At 36.0% G+C, this 15,153-nt stretch overlaps 1 protein-coding gene across 1 annotated transcript in view; it reads right to left on the bottom strand.

Moving 5' to 3' along the window:
* Window positions 1-15,153, bottom strand: part of LOC139739914 (uncharacterized) — a 189,102-nt gene that overhangs the window by 31,136 nt on the left and 142,813 nt on the right. The window contains exons 10-13 of the mRNA XM_071650514.1: window positions 12,348-12,410; window positions 6,477-6,519; window positions 5,300-5,356; window positions 971-1,041 (exon numbers count right to left, since the gene is read on the bottom strand). Coding sequence (XP_071506615.1) covers window positions 971-1,041; window positions 5,300-5,356; window positions 6,477-6,519; window positions 12,348-12,410 — 234 coding nt within the window. The remainder of the gene's footprint in view (window positions 1-970; window positions 1,042-5,299; window positions 5,357-6,476; window positions 6,520-12,347; window positions 12,411-15,153) is intronic.

Raw genomic sequence — 15,153 nt, 5'->3', positions numbered from 1 at the left:
CCGTTGTCACCGGTCACAAATGCTTTTCCCGTTTAAAGCTGCCCACTCTTTTAATCCCTTAGTGAAGAAATGAAGTTTTAATTTGCTATTGTTATGGATTTTTAAAAAAATTATCAAAATAGGATGTACTTGTAACTTCATTTTGTGTTATTCTTCTCAGAACTAGGATTCTAGACTATCATTGACACTGTGTGTTTAAGTTGTCAGCAAAGGGATTGAAATAGTTCAGCACAATTTTCTTTTCCAAACCAGTATGCACTCTTATCTTCTCATTTGATGTTTTCTTTCCATGGTCAATATCTGCCAAAAAAACCAATGATATTCAAAAAGGCAAAATCTACGATCTTCAAAAAGGCAAAATCTATTCCTCTGGGGGTAATGCAGCAACACAAGTGTATTCAAGACAACTTTTAATACCCGATATGAACAATACTCAAGAAGGCAACACATGCCTACTTCATTCTTCCATATCACAGTGATGTTGCTTTGCAGCTGATAATGAATATTTCTTGTCCTCCCTTGAACAATATCCTTTTTTTTTTCAGCCTACTCAACAAACAAAACATAAGTTCTCCACAAAGGCAGTTCTTCCTGTGTAAATCACAAGGCTGTATTATCAATTCTGAGGAAGTATTGAGTTGGTAACAACATTCGCCTATTATAAGAAGGTCTTCTTTTTCCAGGGTAGCCTCTTCAGTGTTGCCACTGCTCCTACCAGAGGGCCCTGCCATTATCATTACCCTAGCGTTGCCACATACCCATTTAAAAATCTGGGTAAAGAGGGACATGGTGGGAAAAACACCTTGTCCAAGGATGTCAGCACTTGGCCAAAATTGAACTAGTGTCCTTCGACTGGGAGTCAGGAGTCTTATCCACCATGCCACAGTGCCCCCCCCCCCCCACATAAGCACAATAAAGTGAGGATCATAATGTTGCCATGTTTGTTGCAATCATGTCAAGTTTCACTCACCGGTGGTGGTTGTCGAGGAGGTGGTGCTGATTGATGGGTATCCGGTACATCATCTGGAATGTCATAGATATCTGTGAGAAAGAAAGAAAGAAAACAGAGACTTCAATATCACGAACCATATTTTGTTCAATGTAATAAACAAAAACAAAAAATGATAGCTAAAGTCTCCGTTCCACACACAGTACCTTCTGAACAGTTTAATAAAACTTTGACTAGGTTTTATTTCTAAAACAAGGGTGACTGGAGTCTTACAATGGCTACTAAGGAACTCACACTGTTAAAGTGGATCTATTCACGTGAGTATTTTTTTTTTTTTTTGCTCTCAGGTAAGATAAATTTCGCATGTTTTCAATTCTGCAGAATCAAGACACTACAGAGACACATGGCTAGCAAAAATATTTGTGCGCTTTTAATTTCGGCTAGTTTCTGGTCGTGTGAAATGCACAAAATTTCAACACCGCAAAATTTCCACTTTTACAATTCTAAATCAGGCAGCAAGGATATCAGCAACTTTTTGGATTATTTGGCATAATCACATTAAACCTTAAAGCAAGTTATCTCTTTGAAACAAAACACAGATAGGAGTGTATTTCTAAAAAAAAGTTATGTACACAGTAATTTGTATGGTGTTTAAAATCTGTATTTTTTTTTTTTGCGCATTAAAATGCACCATGGTGTATTGTGTTAACCTGATATTCTGCTCTGGATATACATCTGTATAGTGTGTAGTAATTAACATTGAAGTCTTGAGAGTTTTCTGGTTTGATCTTTGTGATTATCCTCTAATACTGCCAGAAGTGTAATTACCACCAAGGGTATTTCTCAGTATGAGAACTAAAAGTACTATAATTACTGTAGGAACTACTACTATTACTACTACTGCTGCTGCTGCTACTACTACTATTACTAGCATTATCACAACAACAACAACAACAACAACAACAACAACAACAACAACAACAACAACAACAACAACAACAACAACAGCTACTACTATTACTACTGCTACTACTACTACTACTACTACTACTACAACTACAACTACTACTACTACTACTACTACTACTACTACTACTACTACTACTACTACTATACAACTACTACTACTACTACTTCTTCTACTACTACTACTACTACTACTACTGTAACTATTACTAATTTTTCATGTCAACCTGAGATGCTCCTCCGTCTGTTTGGATTGCTTCAGTTTACTGAACTCCCTACAGGTCCCTCCATAACACAGGGGTGTCTCCTAGTATGTACACCACAAGTGCTTGTTTGCAGGAATATTTACCATACACTCTCACATTCCTTTCCCCACCAAAACTTGCCCTCTGCTTGTCAAGAATGCTAAGGTCTTCAGTATGATGCACATTGTTATCAAATCATGTCTTGTACTGCCTCTACATACAGTCTAATATCTCTCAGCATCCACGTATGCCAAGATGGTTCTCCAAGATGTGCATTACAAGTGCTGCATTTCAGAGCAAATCCATACAACAACATCTACAAGTAACTCAAGGTATATGTGACCGCAGCAGCATGATGATCACATCATGATTGTGGCTAGCAGTCTAGATATGCCCTCTAAAACTGACCTACCAATAATTTTGGAAAACTCTTTCCATGTCCCTCCATTACACAAGGGTACTACCTGTAAAACCAGAATTGTTCACGTGTATTTTTATTTCCCATATTTTGTGAGAACCAAGATTCATAAAATGAAAATGCACACAAAAAGTTCTTGCCTAAACTATATGCATTGAATGCCAGTAGCAATTCTAGCAAATTTCATGCTGTGAAAAAGGCCCAAGAAAAAAGATTGGAGAATCCGGTCCAGTTTAGTAACAATATTGCATTTGTGCAGCAAGAACCAGTCTACTCTCATTAGTTGTACTAGGGCCCTGTTTTATGAAGAGTTAAAATCGATTATAGTTGATTTCAACTGTAAGTCTATGGCAGCCTGTGTGGTAAGGAAATTTAAAATTGATTTTACCTTTTGATAAAATGGGGCCCTGGTAATAAGAATGATAATGCAGATGATGACTGCATGCTTCAGCTTTGTGTGCAATGGTGCACCTGTGCTCAGTGTTTGACACTCATTAACCCATTGAGGATGGACTGATTTTGCTACAACATGCATTTCCCATAGACACCTGCCCGAGTATACTCAGGACTCATCCTCAACGGGTTGATTATGTCTTCTCTAGTTTTGTTTGTATGACAGTGTAGCAAGAAGTCTAGCAGTGATAATTAAGTAATTAGACTGGAATGAATAGCACAGCTGGCAATGAAATGCACTCTATTTATTCATTTATTCATAAATTTATGATAGGTTGGTTTTATATTCCTCTATGATTTGAAATTGCCTACACACAAGAATACCCTTGTCACACAAATGTCCATTTCACAACTGCTAACTGATTTTAACTTTAAATCATATTGTCATCACGTTGTAGAGCTCGATCTCTTCTATCTTATGGAGTCAATTTGAAATTATTTCACTTTTCAGTAAAATGTTATAGATTAAAACCACAAGGGCACTATTTTACCCAATATTTGGAACAAAGCTTATAACTCAACCCACTTTTAATTGAATAAACGTTTTATTTCATGAAAATTGATTGTTTTGTTCTTATTTATGCTCGAATCTTAGAATATGATAGCGCCCTTCTGGTTCTCAGTCGACGAAATGGCAGCAAGATATCTTATCTAATCAGATCTGAATACAAATACAATCAATCCTGCTTTAGCAACCACCTGTATATAATAACCACTTGCCCATTAAAGATCGCTATATTTCCCTCTCGAGCATTAAACATTCATATGTAAATGAACCTGTCTATAAAGACATTTTTGTCTCCCTTTGGGCAACATGCATGCCCAGGTTTCAATGTATAATCTTTCTTCTTCCTCTCTTGTAAGCAATCTGTCAATTTTAGCACCCCATCTACACACATCATTGTTTGGTGTTGTTGCCGCATGATATACCTGTAACTAACAAATTAAAGACCAAAAAGTGAGATTGGCTCACGTCTCACATTAGCTACCAGTAGGTGCCAAAAAGAGCCTCACTACCAAAAGACATAAATGTATACAGTAAATTGCCCAGATTTATTGGGTAAACAAAGATCCCAACGGGTGCCAAGTTCAGAGTGCTAATTTTGTAGTCTTCTTATTTTTTCCTTTAAACTTGAAAGAGCCATACTGTTTCAATTACTCAGAAAGCATCCTCTCTTTGTCAGCATTTATTTCCGCAAAGGCCTATTCACACAAAGAGGACAGCTCTTCTTTTCCTTTCGGCATTAGTCCAAAACCAGAAACTTGGCTCACTCATAAGGCTTGGTAACCCACAACTTGGTGAAAATACCACATATTCATGCCCTTTCTCTCTGAGTAGTAGAAACCCAGAGTATGCAAGTCAATTACATCATCTTTGGCAGCAAAATCAATGTGCCAAATCACAGAGCGGCACTCTTATTCTTGCAAATTGATGCAATCCTCCCCTCCCCCTCCCCCTCCCCCTCCCCCTCCCAATGAATCCTGAAAATTTGGTGATGTCCCAGTACATGAGCGATGAGATCAGTCAATGACAGAACTATGATGGTAGCCACTTTAACACTATGCAGACATAGTTCAAAGGACATATGATATCTCTAATACCAGTACCATTTGTAGTCAATCTTTGACTTTTCTTTACGATCTTCATTACTAGTATCTTAAGGGTGACAATTTAAGATTCAAGATCAAAAAAGTACAATATTGAGCAAAAAAAAAAAGACAGGACATTGGAAAGATGTAGGACAATGGACTTTACCAAAGCCTACATGTATCTCTTGTCTGAAAAAAGAGAGAAAAGAGAAAAAAGCTGTGAATGAAAGCACATGACTTCCTCCTCATGAAATGTCAGCAAACTTCAGATGACATCTACCTCTCCTGTTAACCCTTTATGTGCTTTGAATGCCAACTGACACAGAAAACCCTATAGCATTGTACACACTGGACAAAGTCCCTGGCACAGAAGAGGTTAAGAAAGCATCTGGGGGCATTTCGCTAAGTGTTTTGACTGACAAACTTGTCAGACAAATTTACTCTCAGCCATTCAGATGCGAGGATTTCACTTGATAGTAGCCTATACCAATTTGTTAGAAAAAAATATTTGAAAAAAACACTTCATGAAATGCCCTCCTGGTTTCAACTGACCAGTTGTGGCTTAGGAAATTGTGATCTGACTATCAGGAGTCCACCACATCAACCTTCAGACCCCTAAAACTTTCTTAAAATGCACCGAGAATGAAGTACGGTCACACTAGCACATGAAGGACTTACCATCCCCATCCCCTTCTGACGCATCAGGAATATCGTACACATCATCAGCATCCTCTTCTACACAGAACATGAAAAACAAAGCAGAGGAAGGTTATGAGTTTACATGATTAAGACGTCACTGGGCACCTTAAGAGCCAAATGTTGGCTTTGGATGAACAGCAAACTAGACCTGTCATTCAAAAGCAGCACAATATTCATAGCTATCCAATGCTGTGAGCCATTGGCTATGATTTTTTGTTAAATGAATTAAAAAAAACACACACACCAACACATAATCTTAATTGACACAAATATATTCAATGGATAGTTTGATAACATCATAGACTGCTCAATTCACCAAACATTTGCATGGCATATATATCAGACAGGCGAGATTGCCCCCTTAAAAATGTTTGAATAGGGATGAATAGGGGTTTGTCAGGCTCCTGTTTCACATAGAATTGGTAATTGGGAGGCATTGTTGAATCCCAAAGCTTGATTGCATTTGGAATTGAAAAGTAAGAATCCAGTCAAAATAGTGCAGTAGTTACGCAAAGTTGTTTGAAATGAACCGTACTGTGTCGTATTCAAAATTGCTTAAAAGGGACTGTACAGTACTGGTTGAGGTGGGGATTCATGTTTTGAACATTCCTAAGTGAGATAACGAAAAGCATCTTATGAAATATGAAAGAGCATACAATTTTAAGAAGGATTCAATGTTTATTTGATGAAAATTGGTTTTCAAATGGCTGAGATATCCAAAAAAGTGCTAATAATAAAAGGCGACATGCCACAACTTTATTAGGATCTCTTTGTTTCACCTTGTTTTTGGATATCTCAGCCATTTCAAGACCGGTTTTCATCGAATAAACTTTTGATACCCCTTAGAACGGCATGCTCTTTGACATCTCATAGAGTGGTTTCTGAATATCTCGCAAAACGTTAAAAGCTAAATCCTCACCTCACCAGAACTGAACACTCCCTTTAAAGCCATATGAGATTTAAACAGTTTGAATAGGTATATGATATTGATATTAGCATGTGTTGTCAAATTCACGAGCAAGTGAGAAATCATGAAATGTTTCAAAAAACTGACCTTGCGAAAATAATGGTTTTATACAGTATGCCATACCCAAAAGAAATTGTTGTAGACCAGATATGCTAAACATTGTAAAATTGATTAAAAACATGAGCATACCTGTTGGAGCCAGGTACAGATCATCCTGATTGCATGCTCCCGACTGAAAGAAATATTGAAGCAATTGGAAAATATACATTTATACAGAAATTGAATAAGCTGCAGGTCAAGAAAATTCATGAGAAACTCAAGGAGAACATGACACGGACATGGCCTGCAGAGTAAAATATTCATCATTACTCTCTTTGTCTCTGGCACATGTATAATCATCATGATAAAATCACAGGGTGAAACAAAAGAGAATCATGACAGCATTTATCTTTCTTTAATAAATCAAAAAAGACAACTCTGAATGACTGCCAAATATAACAGAATTAGAAGAATACCATTCAAATGTTCTTGCTACAAAAGAAAAATAGGTGTAGTGTTATCATGCTTTACATGTTTAGACAGCAGTGTCTATAACAATTTTGTTGTGCCATAGATATGCAATGTATGAATTGATTTCAATGTTTATTCTATACATCACTGAAATGAAGGCATGCAGTTTTGACAAGGAATCAGAGGTATTGCAACATTAGATATCACATCAATAAGACTCTGTTCTATCATTTCATCTCTTGCACATGAGTTAGGCAAGAGTCTTGTAAAAGCATATTAAAGTGCCCCAGCTGCTCATGTTCATGTGTTACAGCTGCACATGTTATACTTTGCAGAGTTTTGCAAGTTTGTATATACACTTAAGTAGTATTACGGAATGACTTCATTCTTCTTTCAATGATCATCGCATCCTTTGGATGATTTGATATCATTAAAATGAAATGTGAATAAAGAATATCAAAAAAAAATACATGTGCATGCCTGTGCATGTGTGTGTGTGTGTGTACATACATGTGACCGCTGTACAGAGCTAGAGGCCTGAAAATACCCTATGAAAAGCCTTACAGTACAACAGATGTAAAAAGTCAGATCATTTTTTTTTAACGTTATTATGCCAAATTGCAATGAGAAATTAAAATGTCATCTGAAATCCCTTTTGATTAAATTTGCCATTCCCCTGAGGCATCTCTCAAAGTGGATTTTGGTTTTTACAGCACCAACAAATAGAGAAAACCCTTTCCTTTAACTACCATTGCAAGTAATTAAAGTTTCCTTTAATTATCTTTGCAAGACAGCACATCATAAAGTAATTTATGGCATCATAATATTTGTTATGTGACAAAGAATAAATATTAGACCTATGCCATTCACTTTCATTCATTGGTGATACTGTAAAGCTTTAAAGGGAAGACAAACCCCAAGAGCAATGTGGATTGAGTGAAAGCAGCAGCATTAGTAGAACACATCAGTGAAAGTTTGAGGAAAATCAGACAATCGATGCAAAAGTTATGAATTTTTAAAGTTTTGATGTTGGAACCGCTGGATGAGGAGACTACTAGAGGTTATGACGTATGAGTGGACAACAATACCAAGTGAATATAAAGAAAATTCTGCAAAAATCCATTTTTCATGAAAATTACAAATTCCATCAACTTGATATTGACATATGTTAAGGGTAGCAATTATTCCCCCTGCTTTCTGAAAGCGGTTGGTCCATTGCTCTTTCATAATTCTAGAAAAGTGAATTTTTGTTGAATTTCCTTTATATTTTCTTTGTATTGTTGTCCACTCATACGTCATATCCTCTAGTAGTCTCCTCATCCAGCGGTTCCAACACCAAAACTTTAAAAATTCATAACTTTTGCATCGATTGTCCGATTTTCCTCAAACTTTCACTGATGTGTTCTACTAATGTTGCTGCTTTCACTCAATCCACATTGTTCTTTGGGTTTACCTTCCCTTTAAGGACCAAGCTGTACAAAGACTATCTAGAATGATATCACACACACTTAGTATGTTTTACATTGCCAACATATTAGTGCTGCAGTACATTCACTGTAAATTTCATAATCATAGATGTAAGACCACAATATTAAATGTATCATTTAATTTAGCATCTGATAAGATCACCTGACAACTTCAGCAAGAACCTAAAGCATGCTTCCATCATCCATACTTAAAAAACCCCCCAAAGAACTACTGTGTTGCTACCCATTTCTCCCAATAAAAAGCAGGTTATGTGACTTAATCAAATATTTGCATGCTTAACTCATTTTTATAACACACAAAGTTCACACCAGTAGCATTATACCTACAAGCACACTGTATTGATTTGATTGACTGATTGCAAGCAAAATTGATAAGCATGAGAGAGGATCAACTTGTTAGTGCAGTATGTGAATATATACCTTCCATATATACAAAACAATAGGTAATTAGTAGATAAGACTGCGAAAGTACCTTACATACAATTGAACAGGTGATTAGTAGATAAGACTTTGCATGCAGAGGAGCAATACTTGAAAAATACTTAATTAGGATGGTTACATGATAACCAATACACCTCACATCCACAGCAAAATGACTGTCCATCTAGCATTGTGGCTCACTTTCAATTATTGCACTTCTTAACAGTACACTCTCATCGCATTCACTTTCAGGAAGTGTCATTTTTTTTTTATTATTTACACATAAGATCACAACTAAATTTGAAATCAGTTTTGTGATCACAGAGGTAAGAACATAATTCTGCAATGTCATGAAAGAAAGTTTGCATCAGCATTTTTTTTTTCAGTGGTTGACAAAAGACTGGGTGAATTGACTGGCTCTCAACCTTATGCAAGCTCGCTTTTTAAAAAGTGTGGTTTTCATAACCTTGGGCAACTGCCCTGCATCAGTTTACCAATAGATACTGACTTAGGAAAAAAGATATCAAAACATGGGACAGTGCTTAAAAGAAACGTCATAGATTATGCCAGTCAATCTCAGTTTAAATTCACAAGAAGACCAAAACACAATTTTTGAAAGTCATTTCCAAAACTTATCACAAACTACATATTGTTATCATTAACAGCTGAACAAAACTGTGAAAAAAATCCAAGTTTTTAGCTCTAAATCTATGAACTGAATATCACAGATAGATATTGCCACATGATTCCCAACCAAGAACAGCAAGTATGATTTCACAGACTGGTTGGCAAACTACTTGCAAAAGTGATATACTGCCCTCTTTTGTCAAAGGACTGGTAGTTGAGGCAGCAGCTCTCCCTTGCTTTAACCTACAGATTATGCTTTTTTTCTCATCTTCTTCTTCTCCTTCTTTTAAAGCCAAAATGGAACATCAGGATAAAGCAAGCTTTAAGCATTTATCAAATAGCAATCAGGAACATCAACAGAAAAAAGCAAAAGCTGAAATATTAGTTCTCAGAGGTACTACATCATTTTTCATGTCACAGCAGAAGTAAAAGCATGAAATGCAAAAATAAGACAGCTGATGCTCAGACATAGGCTCTTTAATATTATCTTTCTGTTCAAATGCTAAATTTTCTTGTCTACTTGCAGAAAGCAGGAGAAAATATAAAGAAGACAGAGGTTAAAACCTAATTTAGGATCAGTGGAATATTTGGTCCATCACAATATTATTCACTATGCAATAAGCTGTGCTTACAATAGTGTATTTGAGATGAAAATGCATAAACATCAAGTACTTCATTACTTTGTCTAATCTTTACTAAATTAAATGCAGAAAACATCAAGATTTATGGGGGAAATGACAATATAAAGCACAGCATGACAGAAAAAAAGTATCTTAAGTTGTTCAAAGAAAATAAATAACATATTTAGACCTTTAAAAAAATCATGTCAGTTTCTACAAGGTGTTCTTGTCCATCTTACAAAAGAAGTATCAAATTTATCACATATCCTTTGGGAAATATCTCCTAGATACAGTTGAAAATTGAAAAATAAACTTCATATTGCAATACTTCATCTCATTTCCTGCTGTTGTGTGGAAGGTTAACAGATTAAATTATTACAAGTTCTCATCAATAAACCATGGTATGGTATTATCATGATCCCTTCAGTACTGGGCACAATTCCTGAAGCAGGTTGTGATACACTTGGTCCTTTTCCAGAAATGAAACTGGTTATATGATTCCATGTCAAACAAACAAAATGTTGCAATAAGGAAAAAATTTAGCTTGGTAAACAATGGGAAGAGTGTAGCATGACATGGCAAAACAAATTGAAGCAATGATGTCTCAAGAGATAGTGAAAAACTGAAAGAAACAACTGATTCCATCACGCTAACAGAGAACAGATGATGATTACAACAGACATATTATCCATATGGAGTGTCACTGGTGGATGGAAAGTATACTGCCCATGTTATCATAAAAATGGAAAACTACAGAGGGCAACTGAGGGAAGTAGTTTATGGCAACTGAATGCCATAACAGTGAATTCATACATAAAATACCAGGTGTTTGATCAAGTACGAAATCAAATGTGGCACAAGTTATTGGTATGGTTTGGTGTTTTAGATGACAGCTTTGATATTCAAGACTTGAGGTGCAGCATTCCATCAGCTCCTATTGCTGCCAAAGTTTTTATTAGAGAGGACAGTTTTTGAGACATGCAAGGTGAATGTAACTTTCTCAGAGTATCAGTTTTACAAATCTAGTATCACCAGATGATATAACTGAAACCAGTCTCACATATTGCGAAAGTATCATTGACGTCAAGATAAAAATGCTACTAAATGTTCTAGTCTTACTTTTATTTGATTGACAGTTAAAGCTTATTGTGCCGATTTTCATACTCTACTTTGAAAAATATCTTGTAAACCTTTTGAAATTTGTTGATCTGAAACAGTCATATGTCTGAAATTCTCTGTACAGAAGTACTTTTGACACTACAGGATGGGCTATCCAGAATTTCTTTACAGATATCAAAGATATGTCGACTGCTAAAATAGCATTAGAAAGGAGCTATACTTCATACCTCAAAGACAATGATGAGTACAGACAGCATTTTCACTTGAACAGTATTTGGAATATTTCTATTATCTTTTCAGCCAATAAAAAAGAATCCAAAAATGCATTTATCTGTGGCTATACCTTAACTGATAAATTTCAACATCTAACATCATGTCCATTTGGGTATTGACTGATCACAGGTGAATTCAAAATTGATTTGATATGATCCGTTGATTCTTCACAGTTTCATCCAACACCGCACTGGAAATATTTTCCCATAAGCATGCACAGTAAATGTGGAAACTTTGTTCGCAAGTTTTAAGAAATAATAATTAATCGTTCACCAAAAAAAAAAACCAACAACAACAACAACAACAAAGAATCTCATGCTAAGGCCTCCTCTGTAATGTCAATCAAAAAATTTTGTTTAAAAGTTTCTTCAATCTCAAGGAACACATGCAACTAAACATGACAACCCACTCCCCCCTCCCCAAAAAAAGGCATAAAGTGCAGAAACTAGGTATCAGCAAAATGTAATAAATAAGGAGAATGAAATGATAGCCATAGGTGCCTGAATTTATTCAAATAGAATGGTACTAGTCAGTAAATGATGGTACATACTGTAAAAGTGGATATTTTTGCGTGAGTAAGATTTTGCATTCTTGCAGGTAAGATGAGTTTCACACGTTTTTAATTCCACAGAATCAAGACATCAACTACTGGAACATATGGCAAGCGAAAATATTTGCATGCTTCTATTTTTGTGCTCATTTCTGGTTGCGCAAAATGTGCAAAAATGTTAACACCACAAAAATTTCCACTCTTACAGTATAAGAAATCAAATACTTATAGTTAAAGCCAGCCTCTTCTCTGTAAACATTCTATCATTTATGTGGGATGAGAGTAGGATGCGAGAAAGTAAGCTGTTAGAAAGCTATTCACAGTGTTAGCAGCATTGCAGTGCGACTATATTTTATATGATACATAGTGAGCAGAACATATGAGTGTTTAAACATCACAGCGCATTTTGTGATGATCCCATAATCCCTTTGACGGGAGGAAGCAATGTCATCACCTGGTCTTGTGTCGGGACTCTACCAACGCCCCTTTCGCTCATTTTGCGCATGAGGCCCCTTTGCTGGATTACCATGCAAAAAACAACAACAAACAAACAAACGAATGGGAGAAAACAGACAATAAACGATAAAAGCAGAACAGTGGTACACAGCTGCTTTTGCAGTACACAACTGTACAGGCTCAGGTGGTGCCCACCTCATTTTCGTTTGACTATACAAGCGGAATACTTTTCAAAGACCCACTGCCTAGTTTGATATAAACTTCTCACAAATCCCGGCGACAGCATAAAAGTGACAAGAAAATGTCCATTACTAAGCACAAGAAGCAGGCATGGTTGGTCCGCATATTTTCCCCCACAGTTATGTGTGCACAGATTTAACTTATGAGTGTACTGACCTGCAATCTAGAAGTGAAGGTTATGTACTTCAAAAAATGCACGTACATGCACAAAAGCCGTGCACCACTACGCTATCACAAGACTTGGTATTATTTGATGAAAATAAAACCTTGATGAAAATACAACCTACTGCCGACTATGAAATCAAATCCACTACATATATTATAATAAAAATATATTATATTACAGGGTCTACAAAGCATTATAAAACAAAGAAGAGAGAAAATATCTGTAGATCTATGTACAACTAAAGAGAATGATTCTTATGATTCATGCCATCTCATGTTCTATTGCATACATGCCAGACATATGCATGATTGCTGACTGCTTTTATGAATCAGTGCATTGAGCATGACATGAATGCATAACTCTATGACACAACAGAAAACCATGCCTTTCATACAATTTGATTCTTTAGTCACATTCAGACAGTGATCCTTAACCTCGAGGATAGCTATCTTCGAGGATAGGCTCGTATATCAAGCACAGTGTAGACGCACTCTTTGATAGCTAACTTGACGTTAACTCAAAGACAGCTATCCGCAAGATATCTCAGGGTTAGCACTGTATCAACGAGCCGTGGGGGTGTCCCCACTTGTACTTAAGCATCGCATGGACAAAATTTGAAATCTCATCCTCAAAAAGAAATATTGATATTACAAATTTGTATATATTATATTCCTTGCATCTTGCATGGATGAATTTAGTAACATCCATTTATCTTACTTGATACTTCATTTACACTTTTTATGTCATTCTTTGAAATATTGGCAACTGGTAAATTGTGTCAATCGATTTCACGTAAAATTACATTCATCATTTTGATTCTTCTTTAGTATCAGCTACTGAAAAAACAACACATTGATATGTACAGAAATCCATGTGCATGGTGAAATATATTATCATGAGTGTAAGTTAAAATTCTACGCTGTCATTACCAGACAGCTCAAGAGTATCCTTCTCTGAAACCTATTTCATCAATCATGAACTACCAACCCATTTTATCAATCATGATCTATCAACTCATTTTATCAATCATGAACTACTCTACAAACATTATACTTCAACAGTGAAACTCTACAAGTATCACAGAAACCTTGTGTATTCTTGCTGTTCAGTAAAATACATAGTCAGATAAACAGCTTGTATCTCATTTATATTAAAGACTTGGGCTGCATTTATCTAACTCGAGAGAGAGAGAATCACATTTCAGATGTTTCACAGAATCACAGAAACCCTGTGTATTCTTGCTGTTAAGTAAAATACACAGTCAGATAAATAGCTTGTATCTCAGTTATATTAAAGACTTGGGCTGCATTTATCTAACTCGAGAGAGAGAGAATCACATTTCAGATGTTTCAGATGGCGTTTACGAACATGGTTTTAAAACACAATTCTTGGGGTGCCGCGTTTATCTAACCATCATATAATTGCGATTTGAGTATTGTCACTGTGGAGCTGCTTAGCGTCGTTTGACCCAGGAAGGAGAGGTCAACTGAGGCACACACTTTTTTGTATTAATTACCGATGGCATGTATATCGTAAGTAGACCTTGGCAGCTCAGAGATATACAGTATATGCATTTCAAAATAGCATTGCATTTATCTCCTCCCAGAAAGATGATCATGGTCTCAAACGCGTTTCAAATTACCCTTTGAATGACGTTTCAAACTGGTGTTTCTAAACTGCTTTAACCTATCGCCAAAAATGCCACAAATGCATTTAGCATGGTGATTCTGCCTCAGACATTATTTTGTTTTTAGATAAACGCACCCTAACTCTAGGGTCTACTTTTTTCCCTCTGAGTAAGATATCTTTACATGTTTTCAAGATCAAATTTCAGATCTACAAGGCTGATCCATGTTGAGATCACTGATGATTATGTACAGAATCCTACAAACCACTGGCTTTCTTATTTCTCTCTACAATCTGGAAAATCTGAAAGGTAGACTCATATCAGAGCAGAGAAACCCTCTAAAGCTTGCGCTCATATTCGACACTTCATACTTAATACCCAACTGAAGGGGAAATCCGGACGATGTTTACATTGACTTTGATTAGAAAAAAAAGGATATGTCAAACTAACAGAACAACAAAAACTTCATTAAAGGACAAGTCCACCTTCATAAACATGTGGATTTAGTGAATGCAGCAATATCAGTAGAAAACATCAGTGAAGATTTGGGGGAAATCGGACAATCCGTTCAAAAGTTATGAATTTTCAAATTATTTGTGCAGTCACTGCTGGATGAGAAGATTACTACAGTGTATGATGTCACATGCGTTGAACGATATAAGGAGAAAATAAAAAGAATTCCACAAAAGTTTACTTTTTGAAAAAAGTGCATATTTCCTTGACTTGTCATATTATTCCCCCTGCCTTCTGAAAGAGGGAAGTTAAGTGTTC

Source organism: Diadema antillarum, unplaced genomic scaffold (genome assembly GCF_040938485.1).
Source record: "Diadema antillarum isolate AM-2024a unplaced genomic scaffold, OU_Dant_1.0 seq00000821_RagTag, whole genome shotgun sequence".
NCBI lineage: Eukaryota > Metazoa > Echinodermata > Echinoidea > Diadematoida > Diadematidae > Diadema > Diadema antillarum.
This window is presented reverse-complemented; position numbering and strand designations above follow the sequence as displayed.